This window comes from Notolepis coatsorum (assembly GCF_963971535.1).
Source record: "Notolepis coatsorum genome assembly, chromosome: 3".
Lineage (NCBI taxonomy): Eukaryota > Metazoa > Chordata > Actinopteri > Aulopiformes > Paralepididae > Notolepis > Notolepis coatsorum.
Genome location: NC_140167.1, coordinates 32,468,901 through 32,488,683, shown reverse-complemented (window position 1 = coordinate 32,488,683; position 19,783 = coordinate 32,468,901). Strand labels below are relative to the sequence as shown.

The 19,783-nt window shown below is 46.7% G+C and overlaps 1 protein-coding gene across 1 annotated transcript in view; it reads right to left on the bottom strand.

Moving 5' to 3' along the window:
- Positions 1 to 19,783, bottom strand: part of LOC311225753 (pleckstrin homology domain-containing family G member 3-like) — a 51,568-nt gene continuing 31,785 nt past the window's right edge. The window contains exons 5-19 of the mRNA XM_084311147.1: positions 16,043 to 16,112; positions 15,888 to 15,934; positions 12,451 to 12,601; positions 12,157 to 12,288; positions 11,125 to 11,307; positions 10,710 to 10,802; positions 8,540 to 8,626; positions 8,401 to 8,434; positions 8,081 to 8,182; positions 7,531 to 7,563; positions 6,495 to 6,505; positions 5,762 to 6,145; positions 4,515 to 4,637; positions 1,814 to 3,308; positions 1 to 1,209 (exon numbers count right to left, since the gene is read on the bottom strand). Of these exons, the coding sequence (XP_084167273.1) occupies positions 401 to 1,209; positions 1,814 to 3,308; positions 4,515 to 4,637; positions 5,762 to 6,145; positions 6,495 to 6,505; positions 7,531 to 7,563; positions 8,081 to 8,182; positions 8,401 to 8,434; positions 8,540 to 8,626; positions 10,710 to 10,802; positions 11,125 to 11,307; positions 12,157 to 12,288; positions 12,451 to 12,601; positions 15,888 to 15,934; positions 16,043 to 16,112 (3,754 nt within the window). The 3' untranslated portion in view covers positions 1 to 400. The remainder of the gene's footprint in view (positions 1,210 to 1,813; positions 3,309 to 4,514; positions 4,638 to 5,761; positions 6,146 to 6,494; positions 6,506 to 7,530; positions 7,564 to 8,080; positions 8,183 to 8,400; positions 8,435 to 8,539; positions 8,627 to 10,709; positions 10,803 to 11,124; positions 11,308 to 12,156; positions 12,289 to 12,450; positions 12,602 to 15,887; positions 15,935 to 16,042; positions 16,113 to 19,783) is intronic.

Here is a 19,783-nt window from a genome sequence, read left to right as displayed (position 1 = left end):
CACTATATTCATATATTTATTTTCATATATAAACATTGTATTGTACAGTGTAGACAAAAACTAAATGTACAAATATTGCATTTAAACATTTTCAACAACGATAGACTTCCCCTCATGGCCGTGACCCGTGGCCACTTATATCCCTTGTGTTATATTATGTTGCGACAACCTTTGCAACAACCCAAATCATCACTGAACGTCTGAATGTCCACCCTAGTGACGTGACAAAAGATGGCTGTGCAGACAAAAAGAAGGACAAAAAAACATTTAGTGGGAGGTGGGCGTCATTGAAAGTTGAAAAATAGCAAGTACTGGCACATAAACTTCTCCATGATAATGGCATGGTGGTCAAGAGGAAGACAGTGAATTTTATTATGATGGTTTTGCATATTTCAAGTGTTCACGAGCCACTAGAGCTCAAGCTCTGGAACTTCTCCCGTAAGTTCCTCACCAGATTGCGCTCCGTGCGTTTCCCCGAACTCAGTGCTGCAGACTTCTTGCCACAGTCCAGCCGCTCATAGAGGACGCTCCCTCTGTCTTGGACTTTGCCCTTTCCTCTCGTGGCGAGTTCACGTCCCCCAGTCTTCCCACAATCCTCCGACTTGGCTCCGGAAACTCTTTCCACTATGATGATTTTGTGTTCATTCGGCCCGGTGGCCTGACCCGCTATGTAACAGGTCCTCACGGGTTCTTGGAGGTTCTGCACCTCGTGAAGTGGCAGAGTTCCCAGCATGTGATCCAAGGAGCGCCACCTGCACAGCGAGGGCCGGGTCTGGGGCTGGACGTCCCCGGCGGGACTCCTAACACATCTGGTCTCGGGTGAGTCCGTAAGAGTTCTGTGGGCGTCTGCAGAACCATTGCAGCTGGTTGCAGCATATCCAGCGGGGTTCCACGATGAACTACCGAATCCCACAGTACAGCACTCCAGCATGCTCTCTGGGACCGACCAGCTACGGCACACTTTAGAGCGGCGGGAGGCCTCTGGGCCCAGCCTAGGGTGAATGTATTTGGAGCGCAGCTCCTGAACATCTGGCCAGTGGAGGGTCTCTGACTGAAGCGGGCTTTGGGGGCTGGTAGCCAGGGGCGGACAGGGGGACGTGACCCGTGAACTGGCCCCAGAACTGGACGTCTGGGATGGGCTTGGGGATGGCAGTTCATGGATGGTCACCTGCTCATAAATGTTGAAGGGTGGCGTAAAGCTGGGGTTACCTGCATTCATAGACAATAACAACAAATAGAAAACAAAAAGGTTTCAGTTTTATTCATTGGATGATAGGGATGTAAAAATAAATCTATGTATCATGATGCATCAGTATGAATCCAACTACACTGATCTGTAAAATGGATCATTCATAATTTAATACATCTATTTGTAAACACACTGCTGTGAACTAACACCCCGCTTTAAAGTAATAATCTCAAAAATGTTCATATGAATAAATATCTATTTTGCCACTCTCCATCTCCAATTGATATAACACAGTAGTGATTCTACCTATACACCCAGTTCATGAATGCTTTTACATTTGCTGTCCTCAGCTGTTGTCAACAGTGGTGTCTGGTAGGACACACCCGGGAAAACCATCGGGCACACGGGTGATACGTTTCACGTCACCAGCAGCAAAAGCAGTTTGTTTGGAATGAGTAGACGACTAGCTCAGTAGTTACCATGAACTTTTACGATGGAAAGCAAGTCAATAAAGCGTAGAAATGCAACGGCAATGGTTGCTCATCACCAATAGACGTCGTTAAAACCTTAAAACCTACTGTTAGCAGAAGACCATGAAAGTGAAGTTGTTGGTACCTTACTTACCCCTGTCCCTCCGCTGGGTCTTCTCCTCGAGGACAGCTGGCAGGTTATTGGTGGCGAGTTGATTCTCAGACTCTCTGTTCCTCTGCCTGATGACAGGCCTGTTGTTCTTGATGCGCTGGCTGTACTGGCGTGCCAGCTGGAAAACCTTGTTCTTCATCTTCCCCATGTCCTGCAGGATCTGGTCCTCCTCGATGCCTGATCGGAGGCTTATGATCCTGGGTAGAGGAGCCCGGGCAACCCTGCCCCTCCCGTGACACTTGGGGGTCTTACCCAACCAAGAGTCTAACACATATCCCTCCTCCCTGACTGGGAAAGGTGTAGTGTGCCCTGAGACCGAAGGTTCCTCTGAGACGGGGCTCATTTCGGACTCTTCCAAAATCCTCAATGGTTCCTCCCTGGTCTCGTCATTCAAGGTGTCTGAGTCCACCTGCTCCCCTTCTGCCTCCTGTATTCTAAGAGCACAGGGTGTCTCCTCCCTGGTTTCCGAAACCTCATGGGTTTGCTCAAGACATTCATTCACCTCCATGTCCTGCCAAACCTTGACCATGTCTGAAGCTGGTCTGAACACCTCATCTGTAGTAGAGGCCTCATTGATACTCTGAGATATAACCTCTGGTGTTGTCTGTGGTTTAGGTCTATCGTGGGTTTCTGTTCCCTGATTCTTATCTAAGCCAGGAAGGTCAAACACAGACCAAGAAGTTGGGCGATTATGAGAGGAGCTTTTCTTGTGGACTGGGACGGCCTGGTCCTGGGGAACACAGTTTAACTGGTTGCTCAGTTGCCTGACCAGGCCAGTGGGGATGTAGGAGAGACTTTCCCTGCGCTTGATGCTAAAGTCAGCATCCTGGTCCTCAGCGTGCTCATAGTAGCTCCTGATCTTGTGAATGAGCAGGCGGTCCTGTTGGGAGAGGGTCGACTTGCGTTCCGCCTCCACAAGGAGGTTTGGTCCTGGGTCATGGGCAGGGGCTGAGAGGTTAGCCTCTGGGAGCTGCTGGGGCTCTGGGGAAGGGGTGACCAACACCTGGGTGTCCTCCTGGAGCTGCATGCAGAGGGAGGAGGGGTTGTTGGAGGTCTGGCTGCCCATCTGGGGTGAGGGGCAGGCCAGGAAGTCCTCCGAAACCAGGCTGACACTCCTGGAGAGGCTGCTGAAAAAATGCTCAGCGCCAACACTGGCCTGGTCCAACACAGAGCAAGGCAGGATGTTCTTACGATCAGTCACCACCTCCTCTCCCTCCTCTGACAACTCCCCATTGGTCAGAATACTGGTCTCCGCCAGTTGGACACCAGAGCAGTCATTCTCTCCTTCCTCCTCCTCCTCTCCTCCTCCAATTCCTCTAGAAGAGGTCTCCTCAGGTTCTGAGCCCTCAGCCTCTGGCTGCCCACTGGGCAGGGAAGGTGAGGCAGGGGATTCAGGGTGTTGGGAACGGTCCTGTTCCAGCTGCTCGTCATCTGCCCGAGGGACACAGTCTTGACGCGGAAGCATCTCCACAGCGACCTGGGACAGGATAGGAGAGGGAGAATGTGTGTAGAGCAGGATGAAAGGGGTAATGGAGACATTATAATCAGATAAACCAGAAGCTCTCTCCACCGTCCATTAGGTTAATAGACCAATTCACAGTCAAATTGGCAGGGTAGTCTAAAGCCTCCACAATTTATAATGCATGCCTTATTGCACGTGGCGTCCCCTGCTACTTCATTTTATTGGCCTATTCTCATGCACAGTTTCCAAAGTGTGATACAATTATAAAGACATTCCAGTCAGATTCCCAGATTGATGGCTAATAATTCCACAGTAGGCCGTTTCCATTGCAGAACTAAACGGTGAAAAGTAGCAATTTCAGAGGTTTCAACAATGTCCATTACACCGACGTGACCCCGTTCCCCTCAGCTGCCCGGCTCTGGTGGAGTCTACGTATGTATTGGTGAAGGAGAGAAGCTTTAAGCCGCAGGGAGGAGATAGCAGGGGAGGAGCAGAATAACAACCTGTCGCACACAGGAAGCAGCAGCCGTCCCACTGGGTAACCAGGAGGATCAGGATCTATAAGAACAGGTTGTGTCCCCCAAAATCAAATGTTGCCTCTCCCAATGGGAGCGCCGACAACAGGGTACCAACAGTGGGGGGGGGGGGGGGGGGGGGGGCACTTTCATCTCCAAGATTAAAAAAATACACACCAGAGACCAATTCAGCCTCCAGCTTTCCTTCGATACAAATGGGCTTCATTAAAAATGACTGGGCTTGATGGTCAGGGTCACCTGCTGATTTGTAAACCAAAAAGCTTTGTATGAGGACAGTTTAGTAAATGACAGTTTTATAGGCTACTCTCCGCTCGCCTGTTCACAGATACGACAGGACCAGCAGACATGTAATTACCCATGTCAGATGTGGCTTTCAATGCCTGGAAACGACACTGTGTGTGGACATGGACACATTGTAAACTCATTTCAGGTGATGGGCCACATGTGCACATCAACACCCGCTGACCGCGGACCATGCAGATATAGCCTTTTGTATAATGGTGGTTAAAGACAATATTTGGTTGTACAGGTGTATTATGAAAATTGACCATCTCTGGTCAACGTCATTCAAATCAAGTCCCATTAAGTCCCGCCTCCAAACATCCCATTTAATTCCGAAGCGTCAAATCCCAGAAGCAACGACGAACTCGGAGTGACCTTTCTTGAGGTCTTGGATTATAACTACCTGGTTGACAACGGCCTCTTCCACACAGATGTCTCTTGGTTCCTCCGGCTGGGTGGATGTCTGCGTGTCCTCTCTCGGGGTCGCCTGCAGTTCAGTAGCATCTCTTTTCTGGTCTGCATCATCCTGTAAGAGGCACAGTAGAATATGTATGTAGCCGACTGTGAGGCAGTATAAAAACAAAACAAAAAAAAGTAAAAAAAACACTAGGTATTATATGGTGGTTATTAAAACAATGAGCTAACACTGACTTTGTAATTATGAATAATCAAAAAAGGAAACCTTTTAGGATGGATGATTATCAAAGATCAAAGCTCTAGCCCTAACAATGATCCCTTAATGAGACGCCTCCATTCACCTTTGAAGTCAAAACATCACATCTGAGGACTTATCAAGCCGATGCTACGGTCTATGGAGGACTTCTGGACAATAGGGGACTATTCTTTTTTTCTTTTGCTTTTTTTTTTCCACCATCCAAATCAAATTTAAAAACAAAACAATCATTTCACATTCCTTATCCTGGAACACGTGGTTATTGAACAACAAGAGACCAGACATGGCTATAACCAGACACAGGGCTAGACCAGACACATACAATCATAGCCGACATGAAAACACACAGTCCATGCGTCGAGGGGTGGATGGAATGATGGGAGCGACGACCCCTATGTTAGCGCAGACTAACCATGGGGTTTGGCTTGCGATCACCTCTATACATTTTGAGGACCATCAGGATCGTCCGTTTGAGATCGTTAGCAAGTCTGGGGAGGAGGTTTCAGTCCATGCAGTGAGTTCATGTCGGGGCATTCCACGTGCACAGCAAACGGTAGCTGGTGTTAGTCGATTTTGAGAGAGAGAGAAAGAGAAAGAGAGAGAGAGACACAGACACAGAGAGAGAGACACACAGACAGAGAGAGCGAGAGAGTTGGGAGAGACACACACAGACAGAGACACAGAGAGAGAGAGAGAGAGAGAGAGAGAGAGAGAGAGAGAGAGAGAGAGAGAGAGTTGGGAGAGACATACGCAGACAGAGACACAGACAGAGACACAGAGAGAGAGACGCACACAGACAGACAGAGCGAGAGAGACACACAGACAGAGAGTTGGGGGAGAGAGAGAGAGAGAGAGAGAGAGAGAGAGAGAGAGAGAGAGAGAGAGAGAGAGAGAGAGAGAGAGAGAGAGAGAGAGTCAATGGCAAGCCGGCGGGATGGAGCAGGAAGTGGGAAACCCGTGGTGGCAGAGAGCCTCACCGTTGTGAAGGGAGCGGATAGCAAAGCCCTGGCCCTATAGTGCCAACAGGAGATGGCTGCCAACATGGAGCTGGCAAAGTCGGCTACCTGGTCATCTGCCATCAGAATATCCTCCTTGTAACTCTCCCCCTCCTCCTCCGCCCTCTCCACCCTCTCCACCGCCTCGGTGGGTGAAGAGCCCAGAGTAGGGTCAATGTCACCGGGACCCAGCTGCTCCAGAGAGTCCCTCCCGGGGCCTAGACTCTCCACATCCTCCTCCTCCTCCTCCTCCACACTAGGCCCCTCAGCATGGAGCTCGCCTACGCTGGAGGCCAGCGTACTGACACTAGAGGCCGGCCGAAGGGAGCACCTGTCCCCCAGCAGTGCGCTCTCGCTGTCTGCGTGCTGTAGCGCGAGGGGTCAGAGATGTGGGTTGTTATTGCGTGGGGGGGCAGAGCAAGAGCTGAGCTGTGAATGCAACTGTGCGATTTGGAACGGGACGGAGCGGCTGTAAAAAGGTCTATGAGATATGATGTTTGTCATCCTGCAAGGTTAAAGGGAATGAATGAATAACGTTCAAATACATCCGACATTCAGTGGAAAATCAAGGGTTAGCGTTACTGCGTCGACCGGACCCCGGTGTGAACCGTATCTGACCGCGGCACACTGGAGCTACATTAACTGAATAACTTCTGCTGCATGTGGAAGAAAACACCCTGGTTTTGGAAAAATAAATGGTGTGTGGGAGGCTCACCTTCAGAACGGCTGCACGGACATCAGAGACGAGAGGAACGAGGAGGAGAGGAGAGGGGGAAAACAAACAACAATGTCAGCAACGTCAGCATGTTTCACTTGACTTAACACAACGACAGCACAGCACAGGCAACCGAGAGGGAACACTGAGCATGATAACACAACCGCCGCTGTCAGATCAAAACCTCCCAAAAGACAAGTCACCCCCTCTTAAGGAATTAAGAAAAGCGCCCCTTATTTTCAGATTAACACCGTTCCCCTTTGAAGTTCTACATTTGGCTCATCATAAAGAGACTGAGCATGTAACTGAGCAGCGATCAGTGAGGCAGCAGTTTATCTTGCCTCGGGTCGGGGGGAGGAGGAGGGGCCTTTGTGATCCTTCCTGATTAGATAAATGCCAGTGGGAAAACATCCTCCACTCAAACTACTTGTGATGCAATTAGCCGGGGCTTGATCTCCCTCACAACCAACAATTAGCTGGGGCATGATGACCCGCTCCCTCACAACCAACAATTAGCCGGGGCATGATGACCCCCCCGCTCCCTCATAAAGCGGGCATGATGACCCCGCTCCCTCACAACCAACAGGAGGGGTGGCTGACATGGAGATTACATCTTCATTACATTGGTTACAAACATTTATTTTTATGGAGGGGGGTACAGGGAAACATTGAAGAGGTGAGCGCAGAGATTCTCATAATAGCTAATTAGAGGGGATGAGAGAAGGGCAAGACAAGGCTGAATTTGACTGTTGAAAGGAGCTTGTGTATGACAAAGCCTTTTTCTTCATCTCTGCATATAACTGACTTAATGTCAGAGAGTTGTATGTGTGTGTGTTGATCCTCTAGTCTAGGTGGACTGAGGAGAAGTGGGGTTGGAGGGAGGGAAAGCTTTTATTGTGGCGGTGACCCTGACTAACATTAGCTGCTGGCTTACTGTGTCCTTGTTAATCAATGCATCTGCTTTTTCCCCTCTGAAAAGCATACATACACACATACAGTACATCCTATTACAATACAAGTAGCATAATGTACCAACCCTTTGTGCTCCTCGTGACCGGTTTTGCCGGTTCTAAAAAGGTGAAGAAAATGATCAAATGACAAGGGGTTAGTCACAAAATGGCCACAAATGACACAAATCTCATTTCTGTGGGGACTTCTCCGGGACAAAATAATATGAACTTTGAAATGAATACAATTGTTTTAAACATGAAACTATTATGATAGATATATTTGTAGCTATATTTTAAGGTGTGTGCGTGTGTGTGTCTCTCTTTGTGAGATGATGGACATGGCTAGATTCTACCACCAAAAAAAAAAACAATGGTAAAAAAAACACAAGACTAAACCGGACCCGGACACACGGAGACTGACACATGTGCGTTTCAACAATGGGGAGTCAGTCAGTCAGTTGGTAACCAACATTGGCTCGTATTGGGAAAATTCCTTTTTAAATCTCTTATTTTAGGTTAGGATTAGATGTGAGGTTACAGTTAGGGAGATGAAGTAGGTGGGTTTATAAAATACATTTTAGGACGAGTTCCATTCTCTCTGCTTCAGTAGAGATCAGGCGCACGGGGCCGTCTCACCTGATCTCCTGCGTCCGTTGCGTTTCCCCAGAGCGAAGTGGTCGGCCTGGCAGGACTCCGTCTTCTGCAGCCTCTCTGGGCTGTAGCGGTACTTCCCTGGATCTGGACGGACGGCACAGCGTTTCACTCAGAGCAACCAATTACAAAACCTACAGCCATTTGAGAATGGTTTAGAGATAATTCCCGGTAAATGTAATAGCAGTTCACATTTTCCATGGAAAAATGAATCATCCCACCTTTTGATGATGGCAGCATTTAAAAATAAGAATTATTGTTGTTGTTGTTGCTGTGGCAACAGTTAAATGAGCTGGAACACTTACAGGTGGAATCCATTTCCAGAATGGCTTCTTTTGCCTGGAAGAAAAAGATAATTAAAAATAAAAATAATATTTGTAATTTTATGTTGAGGTGATTGCCTTTCAAGAGCTGAGAAGATTGAATTCCTGCAAAAGTGTTTACCGTTTGTGGAACAATGGTGTGGTGGTTCTCGAGAATAAGCCTCTTAATGTGATGGGCCCAGAGGCGCTTCTCCTCCACGGACTTGGCCTGTCACAAAAACAAGCACTTATCGGTCACAAATGGCCCTTTTCCATTACATGGTACCAGCTCAACTCTACTCTACTCGACTCTACTTTCATGGTTTTCCATTGGACAAAAGTTGTGGAAAGTTCAAGCGACCAAAGAAGACCAAAAGGTGACGTGAAAACACTGCAGTCCGCTGATTGGTCAGAGATACGCAACAGCACCAAGAACAACACCATCATCTTCTTATCAACCAAGCAATGTGCTAATGTGAGAATCGTATTAGAAGTTGATCAATCTAGTGATCTATTCAAGAACACGATTATGTTTTGCAGCGAATCTCTTCAGCGAAGCTAAGCAGGGTTGTACTTATAGGTGAAGTATTTCTAATGTTTGTTATTTGCTATTAAGACGCCTGCTCTGGCCAGACTCACTACACTAAATGGTAAATGGTGCATTTATATAGCGCCTTACAATTTTGTTCCTCACATTCACCCACACAATCACACACCGATGGCGGAGGCAGCAATTAGGGGTTGCTCAAGGACACTTCGACACGCTGCCTGGGAGGAACGGGAATCGAACCAGGAACCTTCCGATGACCAGGCGACCGCTCTACCTCCTGAACCCTGTTCTACACGATGGTGGCCTAATAGGGAAGCAGAAAACAAAGCCTAACTTTACTTTTAACGTTATCAAACTAAGAGAAATGTCCTCCCCTCATCCTAAACGGGTCCTAAATCGATACTAGAGTACTTCCTTGTTTCATGAATGAAGCGGTATACAGACACACAAGTGGCTGTGCAGTGTCAATAACTGCGCCCCCATTGAAGACTTGACGGGGTACTATCTGCAGTGGAAAACGATGTACCTGGTACCAAAAGCGAGTAGAGTAAAGTCGAGTCGAGTTGAACCAGTAGCATGTGATGGAAAAGCCCAAATAATAGAGTCACTCCAGGTAACTGATTAGATACATCAGTGAACAGCATGCAGACAGAAGACACTACAGTGTCGACCAGCAGTTCTCAATCATTGTAGTGGTAGGAACATCCCTTGTTTTTTTAATCCACTTTTTCTCCCCATTTTTTTTTCTTTCGCCCATCCCAATTTCGTATATCCAATTCTTCCCTCCCCTGTCTTGAACGTTGCTAGACTATGCCTCCCACAGGTTGGTTGTAGTGAGGACAGAAGCCTTGCATCACGTGTCCCCTCCGGTACACGAGGAGGCAGCCTGTCGCATCTTTTCACCGCAGCAGCTCGAACTCTCAGTGGCGAGGAGTAACGCGTGGGAGGCTCACGCTGCCCCCGTCACTTCCTGCTTCCGTCGCACCGGCGTCACCAAACCGACCTGTAGGAGTCGCTGTCCACAACGCTAAATCCCCACCCACTGGCTTTCCCACCCTCTAACACTTGCCAATTGTGTTAGTATGAACGACCGGCCGGCCGGTAGCAACGCCGAGAGCTGGGCTCGAACCCAGCGTCTCCTGCGTTAGAGGCGAGCGACTTGCCCACTGCGCCAATCAGCCGCCCGTAGGAACATCCTGTGTGATTATAAATGAAAATTCAAATGAGGAAATAAGCCAATAACAATAAAAGGTCCACCCCCCCCCCCCCGTGACAGAAGCACAGTCTGGAATACTGCCAAGGATAGACACAAAAAGCATAGAGCTTATTTCCATTGTGGTCCTTGTAGGGGGGAGGGGAACAAAGTGTTCAGACATGCATCATACAGACATCGTAAAGACATGCTAATGGTTTCTGCCAGACCAGTGCTTTCTGTTATGTACCTATAGTCATCCATTCTACAGTGTTTGGTATGTACCTATAGTCATCCATTCTACAGTGTTTGTTATGTACCTATAGTCATCCATTCTACAGTGTTTGTTATGTACCTATAGTCATCCATTCTACAGTGTTTGTTATGTACCTATAGTCATCCATGCCAACAGGTTCTGCCAAACCAGTCCTACAGTGCTAAACAGAATGTAAAGAAAGACCTCTGGAACAGTAGTGCGAGACTAGGCTTCCTGTGACGTCTTCCAGCTTCAACATTCAATAACTCGCTGTGCTCTGGACGGACAACAGTGGGCACATGGTTCATATTGACCTGCACTGTGTGAGGCTGCTTGGGATGCTTGAAGTGGATCACGCTGAAGAGCAGAGGGTCCTTGGCGCTGTCGAGCAGCATCAGGGTGGAGCACTGCAATCACAATCAATCATTTACTCTAAAACACCCTAGGCACTGGATTTGACCTTTTACTAATTTTCTTATTTATTTATTTATTTATTTATTTATTTATTTATGCTTTACCCACCTTATTATTGATAAACCTTTCCAAGTAATTAAGTCTTTTCAACATAGGTGCATAGTATACTAGTACTAGTTTTTTTGTAACCACTACATCGATGCAATCAGTGGAACAACATCACTGACCAATATAATACAGCAAGAAGAACCAATGCAGATTTCCCAGAGTACAAAGAAGAATCCTAGACTTCCTCTCTTATAGTCGGTTCCGTACCGATATGTGGGTCTTGTAGACGTAATGTTCCCCTCTCTTCTTGGTGATGAGGAGCATCTTATCAAAGAGGAAGAGCGTGCGGGTGTTCTTGGCCCGCTGGACGTGGAAGGTTCCCTCCAGCGCCAGCTCTCCATAGGTGGTCAGGTCGGGGCCTTTCCAGTTGATCAGAAGAGACTGGATCTCCTGCAGGTGCACACAGACACACACAGACACACACAGACACGCACAGACACACACAGACACACACAGACATGCACACAAACATATCATCAGTCATATTCCTTCTTCATTCATGAAAGAGGGCAAGCTAAACCCTAAACAATTACAGTAGACCTACATCTGCTTTTATTTGCCATCTAAAAAAACAAGCAAAAACATCCAGCCTCAGAAAACCAGAGATGAACTTGTCATTCAATCAATGACTTAAACCAAGGCAAACTAGGAAAAAGCTGCAGCTACAAGCCCCTCACTCTTAAGACCCAACCAGACATTTAATAGCGTTCTTTCTGTTTGGGGAGATAAGATAAAGAAAGAGAGGTGGGGGAGCTCCCACTGCCGAGGCTCAGGGGTCAATACCAATCCGTGCAGGGTTATGGATTTGCTTCGGCCAATTCCTTTTGAAAGATTTTGGGGCTTTAGAACACGTCTGGGGGTGGAGGTCACAGAGGTTCACCTTTATTGTTGGCCAGGCCTCTATAGATGCAGATAGATACAGTAGTGAAGTGAGCTGAGACACAAGAGATGCGAGTGTGCACACACATGTGTGTGTGTGTGTGTGTGTGTGTGTGTGTGTGTGTGTGTGTGTGTGTGTGTGTGTGTGTGTGTGTGTGTGTGTGTGTGTGCGTGTGTGTGTGCATCCACGTCCGTGTGTGTGTGTGTGTATGCGTGAGCCTCTGCCAGTTAATGGTTTATGTCCTTCTTGTATTGATAAAAATAAGTAATTCAATTGCATCTGTCTGTGTGTCTCTGTATGTACGCATGAATATCTGTATCTCTTGTTTGCCCGTTACCCCGACTGTCACCCCGGCTGACCTGCAGTCTGACGGCGTGCTCATGTTTCCTCTTCATGTCGTTGATGTACCAGGCCACGCCCGTCATGGTGTCTATGGCCTCCTGCACCACCTCATAGCCCCCCTCCTCCGGATCAAAGTGCTTGGCGATCTCCTGGTGAAGAGATCAGGACACAGTGAGGATCAGGGTACAGGACAGGCTTGTTGCACACAGTCCCCATCAGAGATCACATCTACTCAGCGAGAGCGAGAGAGAGAGAGAGAGAGAGAGAGAGAGAGAGAGAGAGAGAGAGAGAGAGAGAGAGAGAATGTGTACCTGAAGCAGCAGGTGGTACTTGAGGATCCTCTGGACCGGCTTCAGGAGGTAGGAGCCCAGAGGGAGGGAGCGCTTCAGAGAGGCTTGTCGATCCCTGAAGAACTTGGCGAGGGTCTTGCTCCTCATGCAGTCTGTCAGTGCTGCCACTGAGCTGTAGCGTTGCAGAATGAAGGATCGTTCATCATTTAACGGACATAAAATACACCTTAAATTAACACGCTCAACATTTTGGGAAATATACTAATTTGCAATCTTCTCAGGTGAGAATTTTTTCATCTCTGTATGTCAGTTTTGGAGTTGTTGGAAGTTGTATTTCTTCACTTTTGACTGAGCTAAGCTAGCTGCTCCCTACGGCTTCCAGTCCTTGTGCTAAGCTAGGCTAGCATGCACCTGGATCTCTCTCTGGGGCTACTGGACACAAACTGTCTTAACTCTGGGGAAGATGGCACATTTTTGTTTGTTATTAAATTTAATTAAAATTAAATTTTTAAAATTTTTAAATTTTAATCAGAAATCAAAAAAATTTATTTAACAATTTTAAATGTTAGATTTTTTAATTCAAAATAATTATTTTTAATTTCTAAATAAATAAGAAATAAAATTTCTCTTTTTTATTCAAAATTCTAAAATGCTCCTTGCAAACGTATGGTATTGCCATTACATTTACATTTAGATTTACATTTAGTCATTTAGCTGACGCTTTTATCCAAAGCGACTTACAAGTTCTGTACGACAAGCCATCAGGAAGGGCACAACTCTATCAGCTGAGCAACAATGTTCATCAAAGTGTTGAGTGCTACAGTGTAGGTTAGTTTATTAGGACAAGTGCATGACAGTACGGTTAGTTAGGGTTAGATTTTTTTTTTTTTTTTTTTTTTTTTTTTTTTTTAATTCAGATAATGGTTGAAGAAGTGCGTCTTTAGTCGACGGCGAAAGATTGGACGTGATTCGGCTGTCCTAACTGGGGTGGGTAGTTCATTCCACCATTGTGGGGCAAGGACTGAGAATAGGCGACTTCTCTTTGATGACCCTCCCGGAGCTTGGATAGGAGTAGGTCTGAGGCGGCCAGAAGATGCAGAGCGTAGGGGTCTTGAGGGTGTGTAGTTAGAGACCATTGACCGGAGGTAGGCGGGAGCGGTTCCCTTTGCCGCACGGTATGCTAGGTCGAGGGCCTTGAAGCGGATTCGTGCAGCAATGGGGAGCCAGTGCAGGTCCCTAAGAAGTGGGGTGACATGGGCCGATTTCGGTAGGTTTGAGATCAGGCGGGCCGCTGCGTTCTGAATGAGTTGAAGAGGCTTAGTGGCAGTGGCCGGGAGGCCAGCGAGCAGTGCATTGCAGTAGTCGAGGCGGGAGATGACTGTTGATTGGACGAGGAGTTGGGTGGCTTCTTTTGTCAGGAAGGGACGTATCCTTCTGACGTTGCTCAGGAGGAATCGGCAGGTTCTGGTCGTCGCTGCGATGTGAGCAGAGAAGTTCAACTGGTCGTCGAGGACAACACCAAGGTTCTTGGCGGTCGGGGACGCAGTCACAGCTGCATTCTCGACTGTGATTGAAAGGTCGGTTAGGGGGGAGGATTTGGCCGGCAGGTGGAGCAATTCTGTTTTGCTTAGGTTCAGTTTGAGGTGGTTGGACGTCATCCAGGCTGAGATGTCGGACAGACAGGCCGAGATCCGCACAGAGACGTGGATATCTGAGGGAGGGAAGGAGAGGAAGAGTTGAGTATCGTCGGCATAACAATGGTAGGAGAAGCCATGAGACGTGATAATGTTACCCAGTGATTTAGTGTAGAGGGAGAAGAGAAGGGGTCCTAAAACCGAGCCCTGGGGGACACCCGTCCGCAGGGGGCGGGTGGCCGACAGGGTCCCTCTCCATGACACTTGGTAGGAGCGGTCATTGAGGTATGATGACAGCCATGTCAGCGCAGAGCCAGCCACTCCCATTCCTGCGAGGGCCGCAAGGAGGATCTGGTGGTTGACTGTGTCGAAGGCTGCAGATAGATCTAGGAGAATCAGGACAGAGGAGAGGCCTTTCGCTTTTGCTAAGTGAAGTGCCTCTGTGACCGCAATGAGGGCTGTCTCTGTGGAGTGACCAGTCCTGAAGCCTGACTGATTAGGGTCTAGGAGATCATTCTGTAAGAGATAAGTAGTGCCGGCCGTGTCTTCCTTTTTACCCCCTTGAATGCCGCCACCCACTTCAATGATAGCGTTAAAAACGCATAATCTATGTTTTAAATTATGGCTATGTGTCTAATCTGCCCGTCGCTTATCAATGGTTTGCAGTCAACATTGTCGAAACGTGTTTTTTTTTTTTTTTTTTTTTTTTTTTTTTTTTTTATAAATCGGTTCATATCCTTTTTATAGCATTTAGAAAAGCTATCGTTCTCTCGAAAACTTCAAGAAAATAGAAAGATTCTGTCATAAACGGCATTTATTGGAATATTCTCGAATACACTAGACACGTCGTCATTTGTCCGCCTATTTATGAATCGTTTTCAAATAAACGCTAGATTATCGATAGTATATGTGTACTTATGCACGCTATAGAAGCGAGCTGAGAAATCGATTCTCTTATTTCCTCAACAGCACACATACACACACACACACACACATACGGGACACGCTGTTATGTCAGTGAAAATAACCAGGGGTGCAGTCGTGCACACACGCGGTTACACGGCGTGTTATTCGTAGTCACTCAGGGCAGAAGTGCGCGCAATGATAAGTACCCGGCCGTTGTAGAAAGCTACCCGGCCGGCGGCCGGCACTTGTCACCTAGACTTTGCATAATAATAAGAACCTACGAGAAGGTGGGGGGCTGCTTGATCTCCATTGTTATGCATAATAATCATCTGTTCTGTGCAACTGAGTGAACATGTATGCACGTGCGCGGGAGCGCGCGTGCACGTGGCGTGTAACCAGTTCCCATCATATTACGACTGCACCACTGAAAATAACATAGACTCCTTACCTTAGATCAGATGTTCTCCAAAAAGATTATTCCAATTCCTGATCGCCATTCCAAATATCGATCGCGTTTATTGATTGATTATTGGCTGCTGTAAATATATATTCCAGGCTGCTTTCCATCTCGCAATCACTTCCCTCTTCATCAGATCCCTCGCCAGCATAGTGTAGCCAGTAGGCTCCCCCCCCCCCACAGATCCACCAGTCTAATCGAATGGCCTGCAGTTGCACATGGATAGACGATAGGGGGCGGTATTTTCCCATCGGAGCTCCTAGAGGAGCTGCTGTACCAACGGGAGACTCGGTTGATGAAATATGAATTCAGATTGCTAATAAAAAATAAAAAACGACAATTTGCGTCGTCAGCACTCAACGGGGGGCATGAAATAACGACATAACACGTCGCTGGCACTCAAAGTGTTAACAGACCACATACAAAAGAACATATTTAATGATAATTTCCCCGCTACTCACTTGGGATAGTTGGTGCAATACTGGGTGTAGATCTCGAAGTACTCACTCTGTGAAACACGAGACAGACAAACAGATCAATAGTGTGTCCAGACTGTTTCCTCATAGACCCGATGGAGTCATTATAAATCAGTGTGAGACAAGACAACTCCGCTCACCTTGTCCACAAAGCATCTGGCGACGGCCACAGGGTCGTTCTCACACATGTCCAGGGACTGCAGCAGCTCACTGAGACACACGGGACAAAGAGGACAGTTAGTGGACGGAGAGGACTCAATGCAGAAACCTTTATCACTGGGAAAACAAGAGCTCAGGCGAAGGATTTAAGGAGGGGGTGAGGGAGCGGGCGGGAAGGAAAGAAGGAGGGAGGGAGGGAGCGGGAAAGGGAGGCTGGAAGGAGATGATGGCTAAACTTTTAAACTATTATTGGCTTTTTTTGTTTTGAGCTTCATCTCATTGACTACGAGTCCCTAAAAATAACATCTAAAATGGAGATTTAGTGAAAGTAAAAAAAAAAAAAAGAGCTTTCAAGTTAAATGCTTGTTCTTTGATGTTCCCTTGTACATTAGGTCCCCATGCTTGGTTTCCACTTGGTTTTGACACTGGCGAGACTGCACCACTAGAGGGCGACATACATCGTTTAACACAGGTGTTTTGGACCCTGCCAGCTCCTGACCAAAAAGGTACATTTGGACACACACACACACACACACAATAAGGGAACAAGGGAAGTGAATGTGAATGAAGCAAGCATTCAACTTGGAATCAATACCCATAGTGTCATCAAGGACACATTGTTTTTTCTGTGCTGGAACCCAACAGGCCTACGGTTTTTAGGTATTACAACAGGTCTAGAGGTAGTTGTTAAGTATTACAACATGTCTATAGGTAGTTGTTCGGTATTACAACATGTCTAGACATATTTATTAGGTATTACAACATGTCTAGAGGTAGTTTTACAACATGTCTAGCGGTAGTTGTTACTTGTTATTACAACAAATGTATGCTTTGACCATGGTGATCCTGAACTCAACTACGCATGGCTGAATGAATAGCTTTTTTTCTTGTATTTGCTGAAGGCCATGCTTCTAAAGACTTCGAACAGAATGAGGTTAACTTAACTGCATTCGTACATGGAGAGAAGGGCCACCATGGAAATATACAACAATACAAAAACATGTGAAGTGCAGCCTACAAAAGCTTCTCATCATGATAGGATCAGTGGCGTCCTTTCACTAAAAGGCAAGGTATGGCGAGGAGGGGGGGGGGGGGGGGGGGGGGGGGTGAAGGGGGTTTTTCAGTTGTGCAATAGTCACTTTTGGTGAGTTGTTTCTATACAATTCACTTATATGACATTTAGGTATGACACAGGACTACACAAGCATTTTTTGTATAGAAATGTGTCAACAGACTAAAGCAGGGAACCACAATATTTTGCATATGAATTATGCAGAATGTAATATCATAACTGTCTATTACTTTTCTTGCAATTGAGCCAATTTTCCTTAGGTACGGTTTTGAGGTGTGTGTTCAACAGAATGTAGTATCAAAAACACATTCACAAAAAGTATTGGTTACTGAATGCTGAACTGCACTGTTATAATCACTAAGCCAGACCTTACCTGTGTCCCTGTATCACTTGTCTCTGCTGCCCTTTGATAAAAAAACGTCCCTATGTCCATTTTCCTTTTTTTTGGCATATTTCAGTTAGTCACAGCAAAAGTCACCTAGTAAAAGTGAGATAATTGACAATATCAAAACATGCTAGGGCTGTACCGAATAGTTCGAAGCTTCGTTCATAATGTTGACATTCGAATTCTAAATTTAATTTTTTTTTTTTTTTTTTTTTACATTTTTATTTGCCAAGGTATGGCGAGTGCCATACCTTGCCATACCAAATGGACGCCCCTGGATAGGATACCCACTACAAATCAATATCAAACTCAATCTATCACATCACGTCACATTCCATACCTCACATCAAAGAGCCTCCCTCCGAGCGGCTTGACTGAGATAACAGAAGAGCGGGCTCAACGTGTCAACATGCTCACGGTTGAATGAAAATGTAGTGTGGGCCATTTATTTTGGTCTGAAGACTCATATTTGCTCAAGACTTGTTTGTTTAGAAAGGTGTACCACACGATTACTCGATGAAAGATATTTGTTATGTGTACTTTTCACATGGTGGAGGGAATACTTACTGTCTGTGGTGTATATTCACATTGTGGTTTAAAGTGTGGTGTCACTAATTGGTGGTTTGTGATTGACACACTGTTTCTTTCTGCTGTCTTCCTTGTAATTAAAATGGCTGCTTTCCTAATCAGTTTGACGATGAGAGCCAGAGGAGAGAAACCCCTGCAGGTCAGCAGGGCCAAGCGGAGGTCTGAACGACAGCGAACGAATACAGTTTCCAAGTCACGCAAATCTGTTGGTTGAGTGAATGATACATGACGCAAATCTGGAAGGAAAAAAAGCCCTCTATGGACATTTTCTTTCCACTTCTACTGTGTGAGAATGTCTTCCATTAGCCAATACACCCCAAGAAGGTAGCAGAATGTCATTTCATGTTTCCAGAAAGCCAGCTCTGCTCGACTGCCTCTGTCCCCAATCACCTGTGGAGACTGAATCAGTGTTGCGCCTGTTTTTCGACCCAGCACGACAGAAGAACACTCGCCTCTTGCGTGTCAGTAATTTGGTTCCCCTGGGGGCAATTTCCTGCTAATTGGCACGACTCAAGTGCCAACATTTAGCAGACGTGTGTAACACACCGCCTCCCCCCCTGGCTCCTGCAACCTTGTGTCTCAATCAGGGGGTTTAAAATAGACCTTTAGTGTCATTAAATGCAGTCACTCACTGGAATCTAATTGCTTACAGGAATAGAGAATACTAAAAACCTGTTGAGCTCTCAGTCAAAGATCTTGCAGAACATTTGGCCCCCCTGAATCCAACATCTGTGTCACAATCTGTGTCAAAATCTCTCAATGCAGTCGGGTCTAGATGGGTAAGAATCTCATTGGAAGGCGACAAGCTCCCTTTGGGGCAATATAATGGCTTTCCTTGGCATTGCAAGACAGGCTTCTTACCAGGAGAGAGGAGAGGAATGTTAGTGCGTGTTTTGGCAAGCGGGATGGTCAGTAATAAGCCGTCACTTGACACGACAAAAGGGGCGAGACCTGGCTGCTCCATATTCGCTCTGGATCAATACAGATCATATTTCCCCCACTATCTTTACGTCAAACGTAACAAAAGGTAGGTAGTGATAATAACCAGGTAGTGTCAATAACCAGGTAGTGATCAGTATCAGGCTGGCAGGCGAGCCCCAACACACGCTTATGATTCCTAATGCATCCCTCTATTATCTCAATATAATATACCAACACATGAGTGCAGGAGGGACAGCTCTACTGTACTTAGTGATATTCAAGGTAGTGGAGTGGACACCAACACAGCCATTGTAATTTGACTAATTCCTCCCTGAGCCCAATCTATTGTTGTTTTGTCGCCAATCTCTCTGTTTGGAGTGGGCTTGACATTTTTGTGCCTCCTCTCAGTCCGTACAAATCCCACCGGAGGTCAGTGTCAACCAAGCCGGAGCTCCAGCCAGACGGCCTTGGAATCTATCTGCAGTCTTTTCAAAACAACACCACACAACCAGCAGTCACAGGGTCTATTTAATAGCCATCCACACAATGGTTAGATTCTAACGGCCATAATAGACCCACAGATGGATAGATGGGTCCGTCATCTCAACAGTTTCTATTTTACCATCCGTTTTCTTATACGTGTTCTCTATTCTGTGTGTGTGTGTGTGTGTGTGTGTGTGTGTGTGTGTGTGTGTGTGTGTGTGTGTGTGTGTGTGTGTGTGTGTGTGTGTGTGTGTGTGTGTGTGTGCACGTGCA